The sequence below is a fragment of the Plecotus auritus genome (assembly GCF_963455305.1).
Source record: "Plecotus auritus genome assembly, chromosome: 12".
Taxonomy (NCBI): Eukaryota; Metazoa; Chordata; class Mammalia; order Chiroptera; family Vespertilionidae; genus Plecotus; species Plecotus auritus.
This window is the reverse complement of record NC_137778.1, coordinates 23,648,109-23,666,109: the sequence shown is the minus strand read 5'-3', so window position 1 is coordinate 23,666,109 and position 18,001 is coordinate 23,648,109. Positions and strand designations below refer to the sequence as shown.

At 43.2% G+C, this 18,001-nt stretch overlaps 1 protein-coding gene across 4 annotated transcripts in view; it reads right to left on the bottom strand.

Annotated features, from left to right (window-relative positions):
- The window catches only part of ASTN1 (astrotactin 1), a 289,500-nt gene extending 275,908 nt beyond the window's left edge, over positions 1-13,592 (bottom strand). For 3 of the 4 annotated variants that reach the window (XM_080647393.1, XM_080647392.1, XM_080647394.1), the window contains exon 1: positions 13,100-13,442. In XM_080647393.1, the coding sequence (XP_080503519.1) occupies positions 13,100-13,382 (283 nt within the window). In that variant the 5' untranslated portion in view covers positions 13,383-13,442. Of the gene's footprint in view, positions 1-13,099 lie in introns of all 4 variants that reach the window. The other variant, XM_080647395.1, reaches the window with a different exon arrangement.
- Positions 13,593-18,001: the final 4,409 nt, after the last annotated feature.

Sequence of the window (18,001 nt, the reverse complement as noted above, 5' to 3'; positions counted from 1 at the left end):
GAAAAATAAACTTTGAGTACCTCCTCTCTATAAGGCAATGAACTTGGCTTCAGAAAATTAGGCAAGTTGCCACAAGTGATTTTACACTGTTTGAGTATTAGTTGTAGTTTCAAGGCACTGGGAAGTTCCTTTTTAAAATATATTTTTAATGATTTTAGAGAGAGAGGGAGAAGGAGTGGGAGAGAAACATCAATCAGCTGCCTCCTGCATGCCCCCTACTGGGGATTGAGCCCACAACCCAAGCATGTGCCCCAACCAGGAATCAAACTGGTAAGTTTCTTTACAATTACCTATCTGTGCTCGCCAGTACAGTAGCCAGCAGCCACATGTGGCTACTGAACACTTGAAATGTGGCTAGTCAACTGAGATGCACTATAGATATAAAATACACCCTAGATTTAGAAGACAAAACAAAAAGAATTTAAAATGTCTCATTAATAATTACATATTGATTGTATGTTGAAATAATACTATTTTGAATATAGTATTATTGAATTTTATAAAATACTAGAGGCCCGGTGCACGAAATTCGTGCACGGGGGGGGGGGGTGTCCCTCAGCCCAGCCTGCACCCTCTCCAATCTGGGACCACTCCAGGGATGTCCGACTGCCCGTTTAGGCCCGATGCAGTCGGACATCCCTATCACAATCCAGGACTGCTGGCTCCCAACTGCTCGCCTGCCTGCCTTCCTGATTTCCCCTAACCGCTTCTGCCTGCCAGCCTGATCACCCCCTAACCACTCCCCTACCAGCCTGATTGATGCCTAACTGATCCCCTGCCAGCCTGTTTGCCCCTAACTGCCCTCCCCTGCAGGCCTGGGTCCCCCCAACTGCCCTCCCCTGCAGGCCTGGTCACCCCCAACTGCTCTCCCCTGCAGGCCTGGGTCCCTCCCAACTGCCTTTCCCTGCAGGCCTGCTCGCCCCCAACTTCCCTCCTCTGCCAGCCGGGTCACCCCTAACTGCCCTTCCCTGCAGGCCATCTTGTGGTGGCCATCTTGTGTTCACATGGGGGCAGGATCTTTGACCACATTGGGGCAGCCATCTTGTGTGTTGGAGTGATGGTCAATCTGCATATTACTCTTTCATTAGATAGGATAGAGGCCTGGTGCACAGGTGGGGGCCGGCTGGTTTGCCCTGAAGGGTATCCCGGATCAGGGTGGGGGTTCCCTTGGGGCGTGGGGTGGCCTGGGCGAGGGGCCTGTGGTGGTTTGCAGGCTGGGAACGCCCCCTGGTGACCCAAGTGGAGGCCCTGGTATCTGAGGTTTATTTATCTTCTACAATTGAAACCTTGTAGCCTGGAGCGGAGCCAAGCCTTCTGCTTGCTCTGTGGCCGCAGCCATTTCTCTTGGGATTTATGTATCTTCTATAATTGAAACTTTGTAGCCTTAAGCGGATGCCTGGGCCAGCCAGGGCTGCAGAAGCTTGGCTTCCTCCATTGCCGCGGGCAACCCTAGCCTCCTGCTCTTTCCAGCTCCGTGGCTGCCGCCATTTCTGTTTGGGGATTTCTGTATCTTCTATCATTGAAACTTTGTAGCCTTGAGTGGAGGCCTGGGCCGGCAAGGGCAGGTGGAAAGCTTGGCTTCCTCCATCGCTGGGGAAACCCAAGCCTCCTTCCTGCTTTCTGTGGCGGTAGCCATCTTGGTTGGGTTTATTTGCATATTCCCTCCTGATTGGCTGGTGGGCGTGGCTGGTGGGCGTGGCTGGTGGGTGTAGCAGAGTGGTGGTTAATTTGCATATTACTCTTTTATTAGATAGGATTAGATAGGATTGGCAGTTGGAGATGAAAAGGTAAGAATGAATGTGGAGGTAGGTCTACCAGTTTGGAAGTTGAGGGTGTGTACAAATTATGTCTGCTAGTTTCTATTTTTAAGGTGAAGTATGAGACAAGGTCTTAAGCAAAGTGTAAATGCTTGACTATTTCTCGCAACCTTTCACACATTTTGGTTTTTATGCCTTCTACTCCCTGCTTCCTTAGGCTAGAGCAGTGGTTGGCAAACTCATGAGTCAACAGAGCCAAATATCAACAGTACAACGATTGAAATTTCTTTTGAGAGCCAAATTTTTTAAACTTAAACTTCTTCTAACGCCACTTCTTCAAAATAGACTCGCCCAGGCCGTGGTATTTTGTGGAAGAGCCACACTCAAGGAGCCAAAGAGCCGCATGTGGCTCGCGAGCCACAGTTTGCCGACAACGGGGCTAAAGCTCATAATTTATCCCCAAAACTCAGAACCCCCATGTTTACCCAACTAAATCCCATTATCCTTTAAATCTCAATGTAGACGATTTTCTCTGGAAAGAATTTCTTATGATCCTGTCTGATTTAGTAGCTCATTACTTATTAAGGAATTAGTTCTGAATTCAGCCATTCCATTCACCAAAGTGGGTAGTGCAGTGGCTAAGATTACAGACTGTAGGTAATTTCAATGCTATTTTAATTATCTAGAGCAAACAAAGAAGGAAAACTTTAAAATTATTTTTAGGAAGTAAATGTAAAATTAATACCAAATCCTGACAAAGATACACACACAGATACACACACAGATACATACACACACATACACACACACAAAATAAGGCTACTTCACATAGAAATATTGATGCAAAATATCATTAATAATAAAACAGAATCCAACAGCATATTACAGAAATAATTCATCATTTACCTAGTGAGGGCTGTTTCAGGAATGCAAAGTTCAATACTAGAAAATATGCAAGTCATCCTTTTAAGAAATCTAAATATGATTATAAATACTGAAAACTATTTTAATTAAAAAATAATTGTTGGTAATAAAGAACACTAAATCCTTATTTAACATTATATTTTTTATCTCTTTTAACCCAAACTCCATTATTGTAATATCAAGACAGCAGGTTTGTTACCATTAAAGTCAGGAAAATACAATAACCCACGTTATCACATCCATATTTGACATGGTACTGGAGTTACTACCAGTGCAATTAGGCAAGAGAATAAAATTAGAAGTATAAACACTTGAGAGGAAGATATAAAATGATCAGTATTTGCATATGATATGTCTGCATAACTAAAATATCCAAGAGCACCAACTGAAGCATACTGAGAGCTAAAGAACTCAGTAGGCAGCGGGTTTGAAAATTAAGACACAAACATCAACAACTTTCATATACACAAATTGTAATCATTTAGAATATATCTATAAAAAGAATATACTCCTTTTACAATATCACAAAAAAATACCTAAAATTAAATCTAACAATAAATAATACAAGCACTGCATGAGAAAAAAATACATTCCTTTAAAACTCTACTAAAAGGCAGACTAAAAGACTTCAACTAGCTTCTTAAACAGAAAAACTAAATATCATAAGAATTAAATTATGCCTTAATTTAAAATTTTAACAGGATTTGAATAAAATACCACCAGTTTTTGTTATTCTTTTTTTTTATTTTTGCTTGTTTGTTGACTTTTTTTTTTTTTTTAGAACTAGACAAATTTCTTTGAAAATTTACATGAAAATAAATGGCTCGGGGGATGTCCGAGTGTCGGTTTAGACATCGCTCTCACAATCCGGGACCACTGGCTCCTAACCACTCACCTGCCTGCCTGATTGCCCCCTAACTGCTCCCCTGCTGGCCTGATAGCCCCTAACTGCTCCACTGCCTGCCTGATCACCCCTAACTGCCTCTGCCTCGGCCTCCACCACTGTGGCTTTGTCAGGAAGGACATCGGAAGGTCGTTTGCTGTCCGGTCTAATTAGCATATTATACTTTTATTAGTATAGATTAATGGGAGATAAAAGACAATTCTCTCATGTAGAATAATTCAATATAAGTTATGTAGATACTTTTTTAAAGAGGTAGGCCTTAACTCACCAGTCCTTTGGAATGGACTACACATAATAATGTCCTTCAAAAAGTACAGTGTGGACAAAGGGGGAAGGAGTGACTTTAATACCTGACCAGGACTCCTCAAAACTGTCAAGGTCATTAAATCAAGCCTGAGAAACCTTCACAGGCAAGTCACCTCTAAGGAGAGGTGATGACCAACTAATGTGGTATACTAGATGGGATTTCGGAACAAAAACAAAAAAGGATATCAGGTAGCCCTAGCTGGTTTGGCTCAGTGGATAGAGTGTCGGCCTGCAGAATGAAGGGTCCTGGGTTCGATTCTGATCAGGGGCACATGCCCGGGTTGCAGGCTCGATACCCAGTAGCGGGCCTGCAGGAGGCAGCTGATCAATGATTCTCTCTCATCATTGATTTTTCTATCTCTCTCTCTCTCTCTCTTCCTCCCTCTCTGAAATCAATATATATATATATATATATATATATATATATATGTAATGGATATCAGGTAAAAACTAAGGAAATCTGAATAAAGCATGGACTTAATTATTCATAATATATCAATATTGGTTATTTAATTGTAACAAATGTATCATACTAAATGTAAAATGTTTATAAAGGGAGAAACTGGATTTGGGGTCTATGGGAACTCTCTGTACTATCTTTGTAATTTTTCTGTAAATCTGAAACTTATATAAATGTGTTTTTTTTTAAAAAGCGAAACCAGAGAGAGGATCCAAGATGGTGGCATAGGTAAACACCTAAACTGCTGCCTCGCACAACAATTTTAAAACTACAACTAAAAGACAAAACGTCTATCACCCAGAACCACAGGAAAGCTGGCTGAGTGGAAGTTCTACAACTAGAAGGAAAGAGAAAAGAGCATTGAGACGTGCACAAGCGCTGAAAAGCTGAGGTATGGAGGCGCACGAATCGGGCTGGCAACAGGCGACTAGGAGCGCTGCTTTTTTCAACCCGAAGGGAGACAAGCTCCCAATTACTCACAACACCAGTTTCTGGGGAGACGTGGGGGACCCAAACTCCTACGGGGAGAAGCTGGACTGTCTGCCATTGGTTCGGAAAGTGAGGGTGGCTTGCTTGCAGGGCTGCGCGCAGGAATAATTGTTTACTGCGCTGGGATGCTGGACACGGGGACTCGGTCAGAGACGCAGAGCTAACTGGCAGCCATCCCTGTTTGCCACGCCCTAGCCTAGTGACGCCCTGAGACCCTGCCCCACACAATCTACAAACCCACCCAAGCTCCAAGCAGCAGCTTCAGCATATGAATGGCCTGCCCTATTGCAGCTTAACCTAGCAAACTTGCAGCCCGGGTCAGACAGCTCCAAAACCTCCAAACCCTAAGCAAAAAGGAGAAAACTGTAGTTCTCGCTGTAGCTCCTGCTGGGTGGCCTCAGACAGTAGCTGACCTGCACCCCATTGGAGATCCAGAAGCCAGTGTACTTAGTGGTCAGTGTGAGACACCAGATTTCAACTCCTCACATCCATTAAGTGACACATTCAAGAGGCAGACTCAGTGAGCACCAAAGCCCCACAGAAACAAGTCCTGCACCATAAGCGTGTCTCCAGCGCAGCAGTTCTTCCATTATAGATACAGCGGGTCCTCACAGCCAATTGGCCTGGAAGTCAATTCCTCCCAGTGTACTGACAGCAATCAAGGCTTAACTACACCAAGACTTTGCACTCAGCCCACAAGGGGTGTACCAAGAGCGTCCACCTCAGGTGATTGGGGAGGTTGAGCTATTGGCCCCTATAGGTCACCTACCACACAAAGCCACTCCATCAACACAGGGAAGCAGCAAAATGCGGAGACAAAAAAACATGTCACGAATGAAAGAAATGGAGGAAAGCAAACTACTGGACAACATAGAGTTCAGAACCACATTTATAAGGTTACTCAAGAATCTTCTAAAAACCGCCGAGAAACTTGATGAGACCTCCGAAGAGCTTAGTGAGACCTTCAAGGACCTTAATGAGAATGCCAAAAAAATGGAAAAGGACCAGTCAGAAATTAAGCATACACTGTCTAAAATAAAGAATATACAGAAACTCAACTGTAGATCAACGTACCCCAAGAATCAAACCAAAGATCTGAAATATGAGAAAACAAAAAACACCCAACCAGAAAAACAAAAAGAAAAAAGAATCCAAAAATATGAAGATAATGTAAGGAGCCTCAGGGACAACTTTAAGCGTACCAACATCCGAATTTTTTGGGTGCCAGAAGAAGAGAGAGAGCAAAATATTGAAAACCTATTAGAAGAAATAATGACAGAAAACTTTCCCTACCTGGTGAAAGAAATAGACTTAAAAGTCCAGGAAGCGCAGAGAACCCCAAACAAGAGGAATCCAAAGAGGACCACACCAAGACACATCATAATTAAAATGCCAAGGGCAAAAGACAAAGAGAGAATCTTGAAAGCAGCAAGAGAAAAACGGTTAGTTACCTACAAGGGAGTACCCATACGACTGTCAGCTGATTTCTCAACAGAAACTATGCAGGCCAGAAGGGAGTGGCAAGAAATATTCAAAGTGATGAACAGCAAGAACCTATAACCAAGATTACTCTACCCAGCAAAGCTATCATTCAGAGTTGAAGGTCAGATAAAGAGCTTCACAGACAAGAAAAAGCTAAAGGAGTTCATCACCACCAAACCAGGATTACATGAAATGCTGAAGGGTATTCTTTAAAAAGAGGAAGAAGAATAAAAAGGTAAAGATTAAAATTATGAACAACAAAATGACATCAAATACATACCTTCCAACAAGTGAATCTAAAAATCAAGTGAATAAAAAATCTGAATAACAGAATGGACTGGTGAATATAATAGAATCAGGGACATAGAAAGGGAGTGGACTGACAATTCTCAGGGGGAAGGGGGTATGAGGGGTGCGGGAAGAGACTGGACAAAAACCTTACACCTATGGATGAAGACAGTGGCGGGGGGTAAGGGCATGGGGTGGGGTGGGGAATCATGTGGAGGGGAGCTATGGGGGGAAAAAAAGAGGAACACCTGTAATAATCTGAACAATAAAGATTTATTTTAAAAAAATAAAAATAAAAAGCAAAACCAAATAACTGCCAGAATGTTTGAAGTCCTTCTTTCCCTCCCTTCACATCATCTTTCATTTCCACCACACATAACACCATCCTTTATTTGGCATTTCTTGCTTCCTTTTCATAAAAACTTTGCCACGTTTGGATGTCCTTGAACAATATCTTGTTTTGAATTTTATATAAATGAAATTGTACTGTATGTATTTTTCAGCTAGTAGCTTATCCTCATTTACCATGACAGAGTGTGAGATGTATCCATGTTGGTATATGTGCCTACAGCTCATTTATTTTCATGGCTGAATGATGTTTCATTGGATGACAGTAACACCATGTACATGTCCAGATTCCTGTTAATGGACATTAGGTTGTTTCCAGGTTTTGCTGTGACCAACAATGTTGCTACAAATATTCTTGTGTACACATGTAAGAATTCCAGCACAATAAACACCTAGAAGTGGAATTGCTGAGTTATAAGGTATGCACGTTTTCAACTTTATTTACAATGCCAAATTGTTTACAAAAGTTGTCATGTCAATTTAGATCACCATTGGCAACAATTTACTTTTTCCAAATTTCGTTCTTTGGGAACCTAGGGATCAATAGAGGCACTTCGTTTTTTTCTCACAGTTTTAAACTGTATGTGATTAGAAAATAAAATGACTATTCCATATTTGTAATAAAAATAGGGTGATAGATGCTGAATTGTGGTACATGAGAAATTACCATAAGCCTTAACTTGTCCTGGAAGATTAAACCTCAAAATAGTGATTTTTCTGTCATCTGTGCGCATATATTTGAACTTGATGTAAAGGGGAAGAAATAAAGACTTGGCATTTTCCTGCTGAAATGGTGCCAAGTTTTGTTCTTGTGAACTGGCCTTAATCTAAGATTGGTTTAATTACATTCCTAAAAAGAAGGGAAGGAAGAAAGGAGGATAGAGGAAGAAAGGAAAAGAGAGGGAGGAAGAGAGGGAGGAAAACGAAGAGGTAGGGAGGAAGGAAGATATAAACTCTATAAAACAGGCCCTTAATCTTCCCTCCAAAGATGAATAAAGAAATTAAGCTTGTATTTCATTTTTCCTTGAAAAACTCCAATGACTTGAATTTAAGCCATATCAGTATATCCAGAAGAGCATCTGAATTGTTGTAAAATTCATCACTCCCTCATTCAAAATTCCTTTGATGTAAAAAATCTACATTTCTGTAGAGAAACCGTAAAATATTAACACTATGAATTAGTGCATTCTGCTGGCATGAGTGATTTTAAGTTCTGCAGACCCTCACTGAAGATTGCTACCATTCATCCTCCCATGTCTTGGATGGGCTGGCACTCTATTCAAATTTGTTTACCAGTATATAGATTCTAGGCAGCTCACTGTAGCTGAGAACAAAGGAGGGAAAACAAACAAACTGTAAAGTTTCTTTTCAAATGGAGACATGCGTGAAAAGGAATGTTAGGGATGCTTCCTGTTAAGCTAAAGCTCACCACTAAGTAAAACTCTGATATTACATTCAAAGCCAATCGGAAAGCCCAGTATTGCTCCTCTGCAACTGCACTGGCCTCTGACTGTGGGTCCCAAGCACAAGGCCATGGAATTCCAAGGTCAGTGCTTTGTGAAGGGAGCTAGAAGTATAGCAACTTCTGGATGACTCCATTTGACAGTGGAGCATCCTCCCTGGGTTCCCAGTTTGCATTTCCATGGGGCCCTTCTAAGAAGAGCACTGGACACGTCGACTTCACCCACATATCACAACTGCGGGTGCTAACACACCATGGAACATGGCTACCCAAACGTGGAAACTGCAAATAAAATAAGAACTCCCCTATTCTGCACAGGGAAGTAGACTAACTTAGGTAAATATTTCTCGACGAAGCTCACCCTGTGCTGCATTAAGGTTTGTGTGAGAAATCACTCCGTGGGCAAGGATATTCAAAAGGACTCCTTTATCCAAATGAGGTGAGTGTGTGTTCCCTGTTCTAACCATTGCCAGGACTCCTTCTATCCAATTAAGGCATGTCAAACAGTAACTGATTGAAAGCCTTAAATGCGAACTGACCTGAGTTTGAGTGATGGATCCATCACCTGTTAGCTATGTGCCCCTAAGTTACTCAACTTCTCGAATCCTTCCTTTTCTCCTCCACTGGAATACGTGGAAAAGCCAGGAGTTGACACCGGATCTGTCTTCAAAGCCTTTTAACCACCACACTGGACTGTTCCAGACGCTTTCAACAGCACCTTCCTTGTGGGAACGCACTACAGCTCTGAGGGCTGGCTGCTATATCTTCAGGAGGACCTTCTTCAATCAAAACCCTGACAGCTGAGGCTGAACTCCAAGGCCAGAGAGAAAACTTCCCCCCCATCCCCCCCCACCCCCACCCCCGCCGCTAAGCTTCACGCATGCGCAAACTCGGTAGTTGGGGCTGAGGCTGAGGCGCATCCCTTTTGAGCGGTAAGAAGACGGGTGAGTTACGTCCTGTCCCAGCACAGGAAATCACACTCGCGTGTGGAAGCCACCCCGCAGGTTAGCCAGTGGTCTTCAAATCAAACGTGGCTCCAACACGGGAATGAGCGCTGTTTTGAAAGCCGAGATACAAAACTAAGGTTGACGGCGGAAATTTTCATTGCCTAACCTTGACAAACTTTTTACACTCTCCTGAGAGGGGCAGAGGGCTCACGTATCTAAATACCTTAAACGCGAAGTTACAGTTCTTTTATGATGTTGTAGGGAGTTTCACAACACTGCTGAAACAGAGGTGTAGATTACCTCGCTTAGACTGGCCGGCAGGTTAAGTGCCGCAAAGAGGAGGCTCGGTCACGGTGCAATCAGTATTTGTGAGAAGAACGGCAGGCCTCGACTGAAAACATTCAAATTCCAAACACTTTAAAACTATGTAACCAAACAAAGCACAACTGAATGTCGCATATGCCCCAAGAACCAATTCTCAAACCTTACCTCCAACAACAGGAGACTCCGCCACCCCTTCCGCTGCCCCCTCTGGATTATCCAACAAGAAAGATGGCGACCGTGATGCCGCAATGGCTGCTGGGAGTCGGCTGCACTGCATTCTGTGTCATCAGCCTCCCTGCCTGGTTCTAAGTGGAGAACCACGCCCCACTCCACAGAGCCAGGTGCCATCCTCCCCGCTCTCCTACCACAGGCTGATCTCCATCCCCTCCATACACACGCCATTCCCACCTTCACTCCCACCACCATCGTTTACTCAGCTGTTTGCCATGATGTCAAATGGCTTCACCTTATCCCAGGCCAAGCCAAATCAAATCTACCTTTAATTCCGATCATCTGTGTTTTTCAGTCCATGAAGAGAGCACAGAAGTGGACAAAGACTGCTTTGGAGGGTAGGGAAGGCTTTGTAGAGATGTGACATGGGTGCAGGTTTAGAAGAATGGATGACTGACTGCCAAGTGGAGACGGCAGGGAAAGCATTCTGGGCAGAAGGAACAGCATGTGCAAAGTCTTGAGAGAGTCCTGAAAGGCCATAGCTGGCTTGCAGGAATAAGGCTGGAGAAGCTGGTTGCAGCTGGAAGACCCTTGTCTGCCTCACTGAAGTGGCAGAACTTGATCCTGGAGATGAAAGGAAGCCAAAGGATCTGATTTTGGTCAAGGGCCCTAGTCAAGCTCATGTCTTCATGGTGTCTGATCTAATCATGCAAGTATCTCCTTCCTCAACCTTCCTATGCCACACAATCAGGTGTTTTTACTTGCAGCTCTTACAGCATCTCAGTTTGTGTTTTCACTGACTAGAGAACACCTGAGGGTGGGAATCTTTTCGTTTTTTAACTTCTATGTCTTAATAATGCCCAAGCAAGTAGATGCTCAATAAATTCCCAGGATTGACGAATTCAGATTTTTTCCAGGGGATAAAAGCAAACTATTTTCCAGAGATACGAGTAAGGAAGGCTCAAAATCTAAGTTACCGCAGACTTTACTATTGGCTACAAGTGGTAGGACCCAGGACCACAAAAGTTAACTTCAAAAGCAACTACACCTGAGTCTACATTCCATGAATTTGGATTCCTCTCCCTTTCTGCCCAGCTTTGTCCCACCACTCAAGCTGATTCACTCCAACTCCCCTGGGAATACTGGGCCAGAAGGAACAGGTACCAGCTCATCTCTGGTTCTAACACACCCCATTGGCTGGGAGGGTGGCGGACAATCAATGCATTTAGTAAGTGCATCTGGCTCAAAAGTAAGAGAGAGAGCGCCTGTTCCTGTGTATAAATGCCAAGTTGCAAGAGGTTACCATAGCAACTCCAGCAGGGTGCTGCAGTGGGCAGCTTTGCACAGAGGTGCAGGAAACCCATTCTTTAACATCTGGGCTTTTGCTGTGAACACTGGATCCTAATAGGCACATCATGGCTTTAGGCCTTAGGTTTGGGATTCTGCAAAAAAAGGAAGTGGAATTTTGAATATTTGCTAATCTCCCTTTTTTTCATGTACCACTCATGTCCCTTTTCAGTACAGTAAACACTGCATGTGAAGCCAAAAAAACAGGCTCTTTAGAAACACATAACTCCCTATACTCATTCTTATGTACTATGATGAACAGATTGTACTTGCATATCAGCAGGACTTTAGCATGAAATTTACATCCACTGAATAACCAGCAATTGCACACTGTAATGAGCAGCATATCCACAATGTCTCCATTATTCCCAGTCACTCCCTAGTTCTCATTATGTTACAAGTACATTTTTAATGCAAAAATAAATAATGCCATCAAGAGCGTAGGTGTTCTTAATGGGGTTGCCTGAGCAGCACTCCAGGAACTGTAAACTAACTTTTCAAAGGCCAGGCAATTTCAGAAATAGCTTTTCCACAGGGGTGTGAAGTGAAGGTTTACTCACCCACTTCTTGATGTGTTCAGTGTGAAGATATCTCTTGTGAAGAAAGAGCATGAGAAGATGTTGAATAACATTCCACGTGTAACTCTAACCTACATGTGGCCATTAGGAGGCCATGTCCCTGCAAAGTGAGCCCTAGTTGGTAGGGCATTAAGTAGCTAAAACAGTCTCCTAGACATTTGCATTATTTGTTCTTGAATCTAGAGACTCACTTGTGGTTATCTCTGAATTCTCTCCTGGGCAAAAGAAACATGACTTACACCATCACTAAAGAAATGGATTGCATAGTAGAGAGTTACACGTGCGCAGGGTGAGAGCTACGTGTGTGCATGGAAAACTGAAGGAAATTTTGGTTAAACGAAGTCACAGGAACCTCTGCAAAGGTGCTGCAAGGTACCTTTTCAACTTGGAAGTGGAAAGGGGTTTGGGGATTAGAAGTGAGGTAGAGTTTCCAGTACCTGAATGAGTTTCGTGGCTTAAGAAAATTACATACCAGGAGAGATATGTAAACAGACAAGCAAGCAAAGGAAGGAAGGAAAAGCCTCTTGCCCAGGGAGGCAGGTGTGCAGGAATGCCGAGGCCTATCTAAGATGTCCTGGAGAACAAAGAGGATGCCAGTATCAATGGAGTTCAGCTGGATGACTTCTTTATCCATGGACTTGTGAGGTGGCATGGAGATGTGGACATGGCTGTTATATATATGTAGGTATGAAGGTAGGACGTGCCAGGATGGACACCAGGGGTATGGGAAACTTGAGTGTTCTGAAGAAAGGCCAGAGAGAGTGTCAGTCAGTACCTGGTGACAGAAAAGGAGCTCTCAATAAGTGAAGACCAGAGATCCAGCCAATGCAATGTGGCCTGCACATGCCTGGCAAGGTGACAAAGGGATGTCTGTCTCCTACTCTCCCAGGAAATGCTGCGGGTGGAGAGGGTATCCAAGGGGTGTGAAGGGAAGGACTGAGCATGTGGCCAGGGAGTCCGGAGAAAGGCTGTGCTGGTAGCAGCACACAGGTGCTGTCCATGTGCTCCTGAACGAGAGCTGGGAGGTCAGGGCTGGGAGAGGTTTCTGAGAGACTAGCAACCTGTTCCTTTGAGTCAGGGCAGCTGAGGGAGGTTGAGGGCCCAGTGTCCAGGTAGGATGTGGGAAGAAGCCAGGTGCACTGAGGCGCTAACCTGCAAGTGGGTGTGGAGAACGCCTGGTAGGGGGAGGATCCAGCGAGGTGAGGGTGGGGGAGGGGAGGTCGCCGGCCTGTGGGTGGGTAGAGCGAGCCAATGTGGGGGGTGGGGGTGCCCGGCCAGCGCCTCGGGCCGCCACGACGTTCCCGGGACTCACCCAGCACGAAGTAGGGCAGCTCCGTGTTCTCCAGGTCGTCCACCACGACCATTTCTCCCGGGAAGTCGTTGCGCACCGAGAAGAGGAGCTTGGGCTCGGAGGCCGAGGGGCTGTGCATGATGCTCAGGTCGTTCTCGCGCAGGAAGGGCAGCGCCGACACCGTGATGCTTTTGAGCTTGCACTCCAGTTCCTTGGAGGGATCCGCGTCGCCCACTGCCATGGCCAGCACCGCCGCCGGCCCCCAGCAGCAGGCGAGCAGGGCGCAGAGCCCGACTAAAGCCATCTTGAGCCCGGCGCCTTCCTCCCAGCGCCGCGAAGGTGGGGGAGGACGCGAGGCGAGCGGGGAGGGCGCGAGCGGGCGCGCGCGGGAGGCGGGGGCGGTCGGGAGGGGACGCGCCGCGGGGGAGCCCAGGTTTCCCCCACCGGAGGCTGCTTGCAGCGCGGGGCTTGGGCGCTGATGCCTGGAGAGCCCGCGTTCTTTGTTTCTCAGAGCAGCTAATCCGGGGAAGGGGAAAAGGAGGGGGTAGGAGAGGAGAAAACGGAAAGGAAGGACATGGGGAGGAAGGGAGCCTAGGATTCCAGGGGAGCAGATCAGTCCTCAGCAGGCTGACCGTGCCCAAGCCTTTCTCCTCCTCTGCCTCCCTCAGGAGGAGCTCACTCTTGGCCATTAACTACCAGCAAGGCATTTTTAGAAATGGGTCTAAAATCTCCCCTCTGGCAACATCATCCAGATGGTTGGGAAGGGCACAAACAGGCATACGCCTTAAGGTACTTATTCAGAGCAAGTGGTGAAGGTAGGGGTTGGGGGGGGGGGGGTGTTACCCCAGTTATTTTGTGGACATAGGTGGTCCCATTCTGTCTCGTTTAAACCACTAGTTGGACTTGTATACCGGATAAGCTGGTGCTGGGATAAACACACTGTGTATTTTTTACTCAACACTAACTTTGCAGAAATAGTTAAAGAAAATGTTAGTTATATAGATAAATATAGATGGAGAGGTAGATATGAACAACAAAGAGCAAAGCCAGCCTATTGCACACAGTGAGCAGGAGACCAGAACTTTCATTTGCAACTTCTCTCTGCCTCTTTGTTTCATTTCTGTTATAAATGTTATCTGTTATAACCAATATACTAGTAAAGATGACTTGGGGGGTGCTGGAATAAATGTTGAGCCTTTAAATTTAGAGAATCCAGTAAAGTGAAGGGAATTGGGAGAAAGGGAGACAAACTAAAGTTTCGAAGCACTCTGAACAAATGGAAAAGGACTAAGAATATCCTTGGGTAGGGGCCAAGTCAAACCCCGTCCAATCAAAGAGTAGATCTGAACAGATAAAAGCAAAAATAACAGCAAAAACACATATAAGTTTTGTTTCCATTAGTGCTGGGCAGTGTCGCCTTAGAGCAGTGGTTCTCAATGTAAATATCTGTGTTTTCCGATGGTCTTAGGCTCTACAGCAGCGGTTCTCATCTTGTGGGTCACGACCCACAAGTTGAGAACCGCTAGCAGGGTCGCCTAAGACCATCGGAAAACACAGATATTTACATTACGATTCATAACAGTAGCAAAATTACAGTTATGAAGTAGCAACAAAAATGATTTTATGGTTAGGGGTCACCACAACATGAGGAACTGTATTAAAGGGTCGCGGCATGAGAAAGGTTGAGAACCACTGTCTTAGAGTAATGACCTTATGCAATAAACAGCGGTAGAAAATGACATTTATGTGTGCTGGAATCTGATCTCTAAAGGAACTTTCACATGATAACCAACAACTTTTTGAATGGTATGCCCCTCCTCCATCTGGATTCAATGCTGACTTAAATACTAGTGACATAAGGCTGTTGTAGGTAATTCTTACTCCCTAGGAATTTATTGGACCACACTCTTCAAAGAGGACCCCCATTTTAGAAACAATTTCACTCTTATTCTTCCTGGTATTAATTTACTGGCATATGTGAATGCATGTCCTTAAAAAAAAAAAAAAAAGCTTTGCCATATATTTAACAAAGTTACTCTAATTGATGGATGGGAATAGAGAAAATGAGCCATGATTACCATAAAAAAGAAAAAGAAAAACTTTATTGCAAGTCTGAATCTGATGTATCTGGGAACTAACCCAGAGGTATATTACCATGTAGCATTGCAAACTCCTGCAAAGCAGATTTATCAGCTAATGACCTTTCTAAAACTCTTCCTCATCTTCATTGTTCCCCAAGGAGGTAGTGAGGTAGAGAAAGACTCCATATACTTTTTCCCTACTCTCACTAGCATAAAAAGTAATATTAAACTTAGTTATACAAGATTTATCATTGAAAAATTAGGGTAAATGCCAGTAAAACACACTTGTTCCTAGAATGTGAGAAACCACCAGATCACCTATTAATCCAGTCTTTTGTTTAACACGTGAGGAAATTGAGGCCAGTGAAATAATTGGGTGATCTACCCAAGATCAATCTGCTAAGAAGGAGTAGAGATAACAAATATTTTTTCCTTAGTGCTCTTTCCACTATGTGGTTATGGTAGAGCACCCATGAATTATCATTGGGTTCTGTGGGTCATCATAACTCATTCAGTAAACATGCAAACCTATCATATGCTGGGCATTAGGCTAGGCATGGACAGATACTAGGGGGGAAAAAATCTACTCTGCTTTTGAGTAGCATGTAATCAATTATTTTGAAATCCCTCTAATTTTCTGAAGTGTCTTGAATCGTTTTAGAAAATGCAAGTGAACCATTTGGGGTTGATTTTCTGATAAATCGATATTTAGTATTCTATGCTTATCTATAGTTATTTTTACATGCTTATTGACATTTATAAGAAAAATAGTACATGGCCATTTTTAAATGTATATGTAGTTGGAATTTGGTGTCTAGGTCTTTGTATACCTCTTTCTTATGGAATGACTGAGCAAGAAAACTGTACAAATAAAAAGAGATAGTATTTTGCCTGAGCAGTGGATTCCTGTAAACTTGGATACAATGTCACATGGCCTCCGTTTAGGGAATTAAATACCTAGAGATGGGGGAGAGTTGGAAGTGCACAGAAACCAGCCCATCTGTACAGTGTAATGTCTTAAGTTTAAATGGGACTAGGAGAAGTTTGTATGCCTCTCAAGCATTACCTTTGTGTATAGCAAACATGATGTAGTGAAACCGCAGACCTGGATTCAAGTTAAACTCTATAACTTGCTTATTTGTAGGTGAGCCTGGATCAATCTTATCTTCAATGTCCTCATCAATAAAATGGGGTCAGTGATCTCTGCCCATCACATATGCTAGAGATACTTTAAGTGCAAGTGTTTATATGCACTAAGACACTATGAAATATCAGGTTCAGGTTCTGTTATTCCCAATCCTGACTTTTCTCCTGAGACCCGTCTTCCTGTATTCAAGTATCAGTGGCCTTGCTCCTTGACTCATAATAGCTTCCAAATGCTTCCCCTGCTATTAACCTATTCTTCACACAGCTGCCAGGTTATCTTCATGAAATCTTGCTTTCATCATGCCATTCTAAAGTTTTTCCCCCTGTGAGAATAAGTTCAAGTATGGTTTAGAAATGTAAAAACTCTTCCAAATCTCATACTATTTATTTTCTTAGATTTATTGCTTACTACACTGTCCTTCTCTCCTCCCCACAACAACACACATACACACCCCAATCAAATTAAAGCCCATTTTCACTCTCCTCATGCATTTTGTCTACCTGGAATGCACCAATCTGTGTTCCCTAGATCTTCCCATCTATGCAGACCAATACCCAGATTCTTCTATATGCAGTGAGACCTTCCATCATTTCCTTTGCTCATAGCTCCTCTCACGGAGGACTTACACACACACACACACACACACACACACACACAACCTTAGAAGCCAAGGGCCATTTCCTGAGACAATGTGTTCGATATTCTTATTAGTAAAATAGAAATAATGATACAATTTTTTTAGAATAGATGTGAGAAAGAAATGAGATTTTATATATATATATATATATATATATATATATATATATATATATATGGGATCTGACACATTTGAGGCATTTAGTTGGTGCTCAACATGATAGCTTTTACCATTATCCCCTTATTCAATTACTTCAAAAAGAATGTAGGCTTCAGAGTCTTCTTTGTGAGATTTTGTTCCCTTTTAGTAGCCAAAAGCAAATTAAGTGATTTACACTCTTAGCTATATATGCCAGATAAATGATTGCATGTGTCTACCAAAAGACATATACAGGAACGTTTATAGCAGGTTTGCTCACTAGACAAAAAAATGTAAACAATCCAAATATGCATCAATTGGAGATAAATTCATGTCATTATAGTCATGTAACAAAATATAGCACAACAATAAAAAATAAACATGTAATTACATGGATGAGTCTCATGGACATAATGATAAATGAAAGAAATCAGGCCATAAGAGTAAAAGTGTATAGTCCAAGATTCTGTATTTATGAAATTCAAGGAGAGGTAACATTAATCTTTGAAGGTGGAAATCAGAATAGTGATTATCACTTGTGGAGAGAGGTTTTGACTAAGAAAGGCAGGACAAACTTCTTTGAGAGCCGGAAATTATGTGGGTAGTGTTCCAATGGATACATGTATAGGCAAAATATCATCAAACTGTACACATGTGGAATATAATGTATATTATACCATATTAGATTTTTTAGAGGGCTTAGGACTCCATAGGAGAAGAAAGTACAAGTAAGTTTTTCTTTTTTCAAGTTGTTTTCTCATCTCCCAATTTCACCCCCTTTCCTTCTTCCTTAGAGGTCGTGGAAAATTTAACTGTCTTTCCATTGAAATTAACAACAATTTGTTCAATTACTCTTTCCCTTTAATCACTCCCTTCTCCAATTTTATGACAGCTTCTACACATAATGTCTCAGCTCCTGG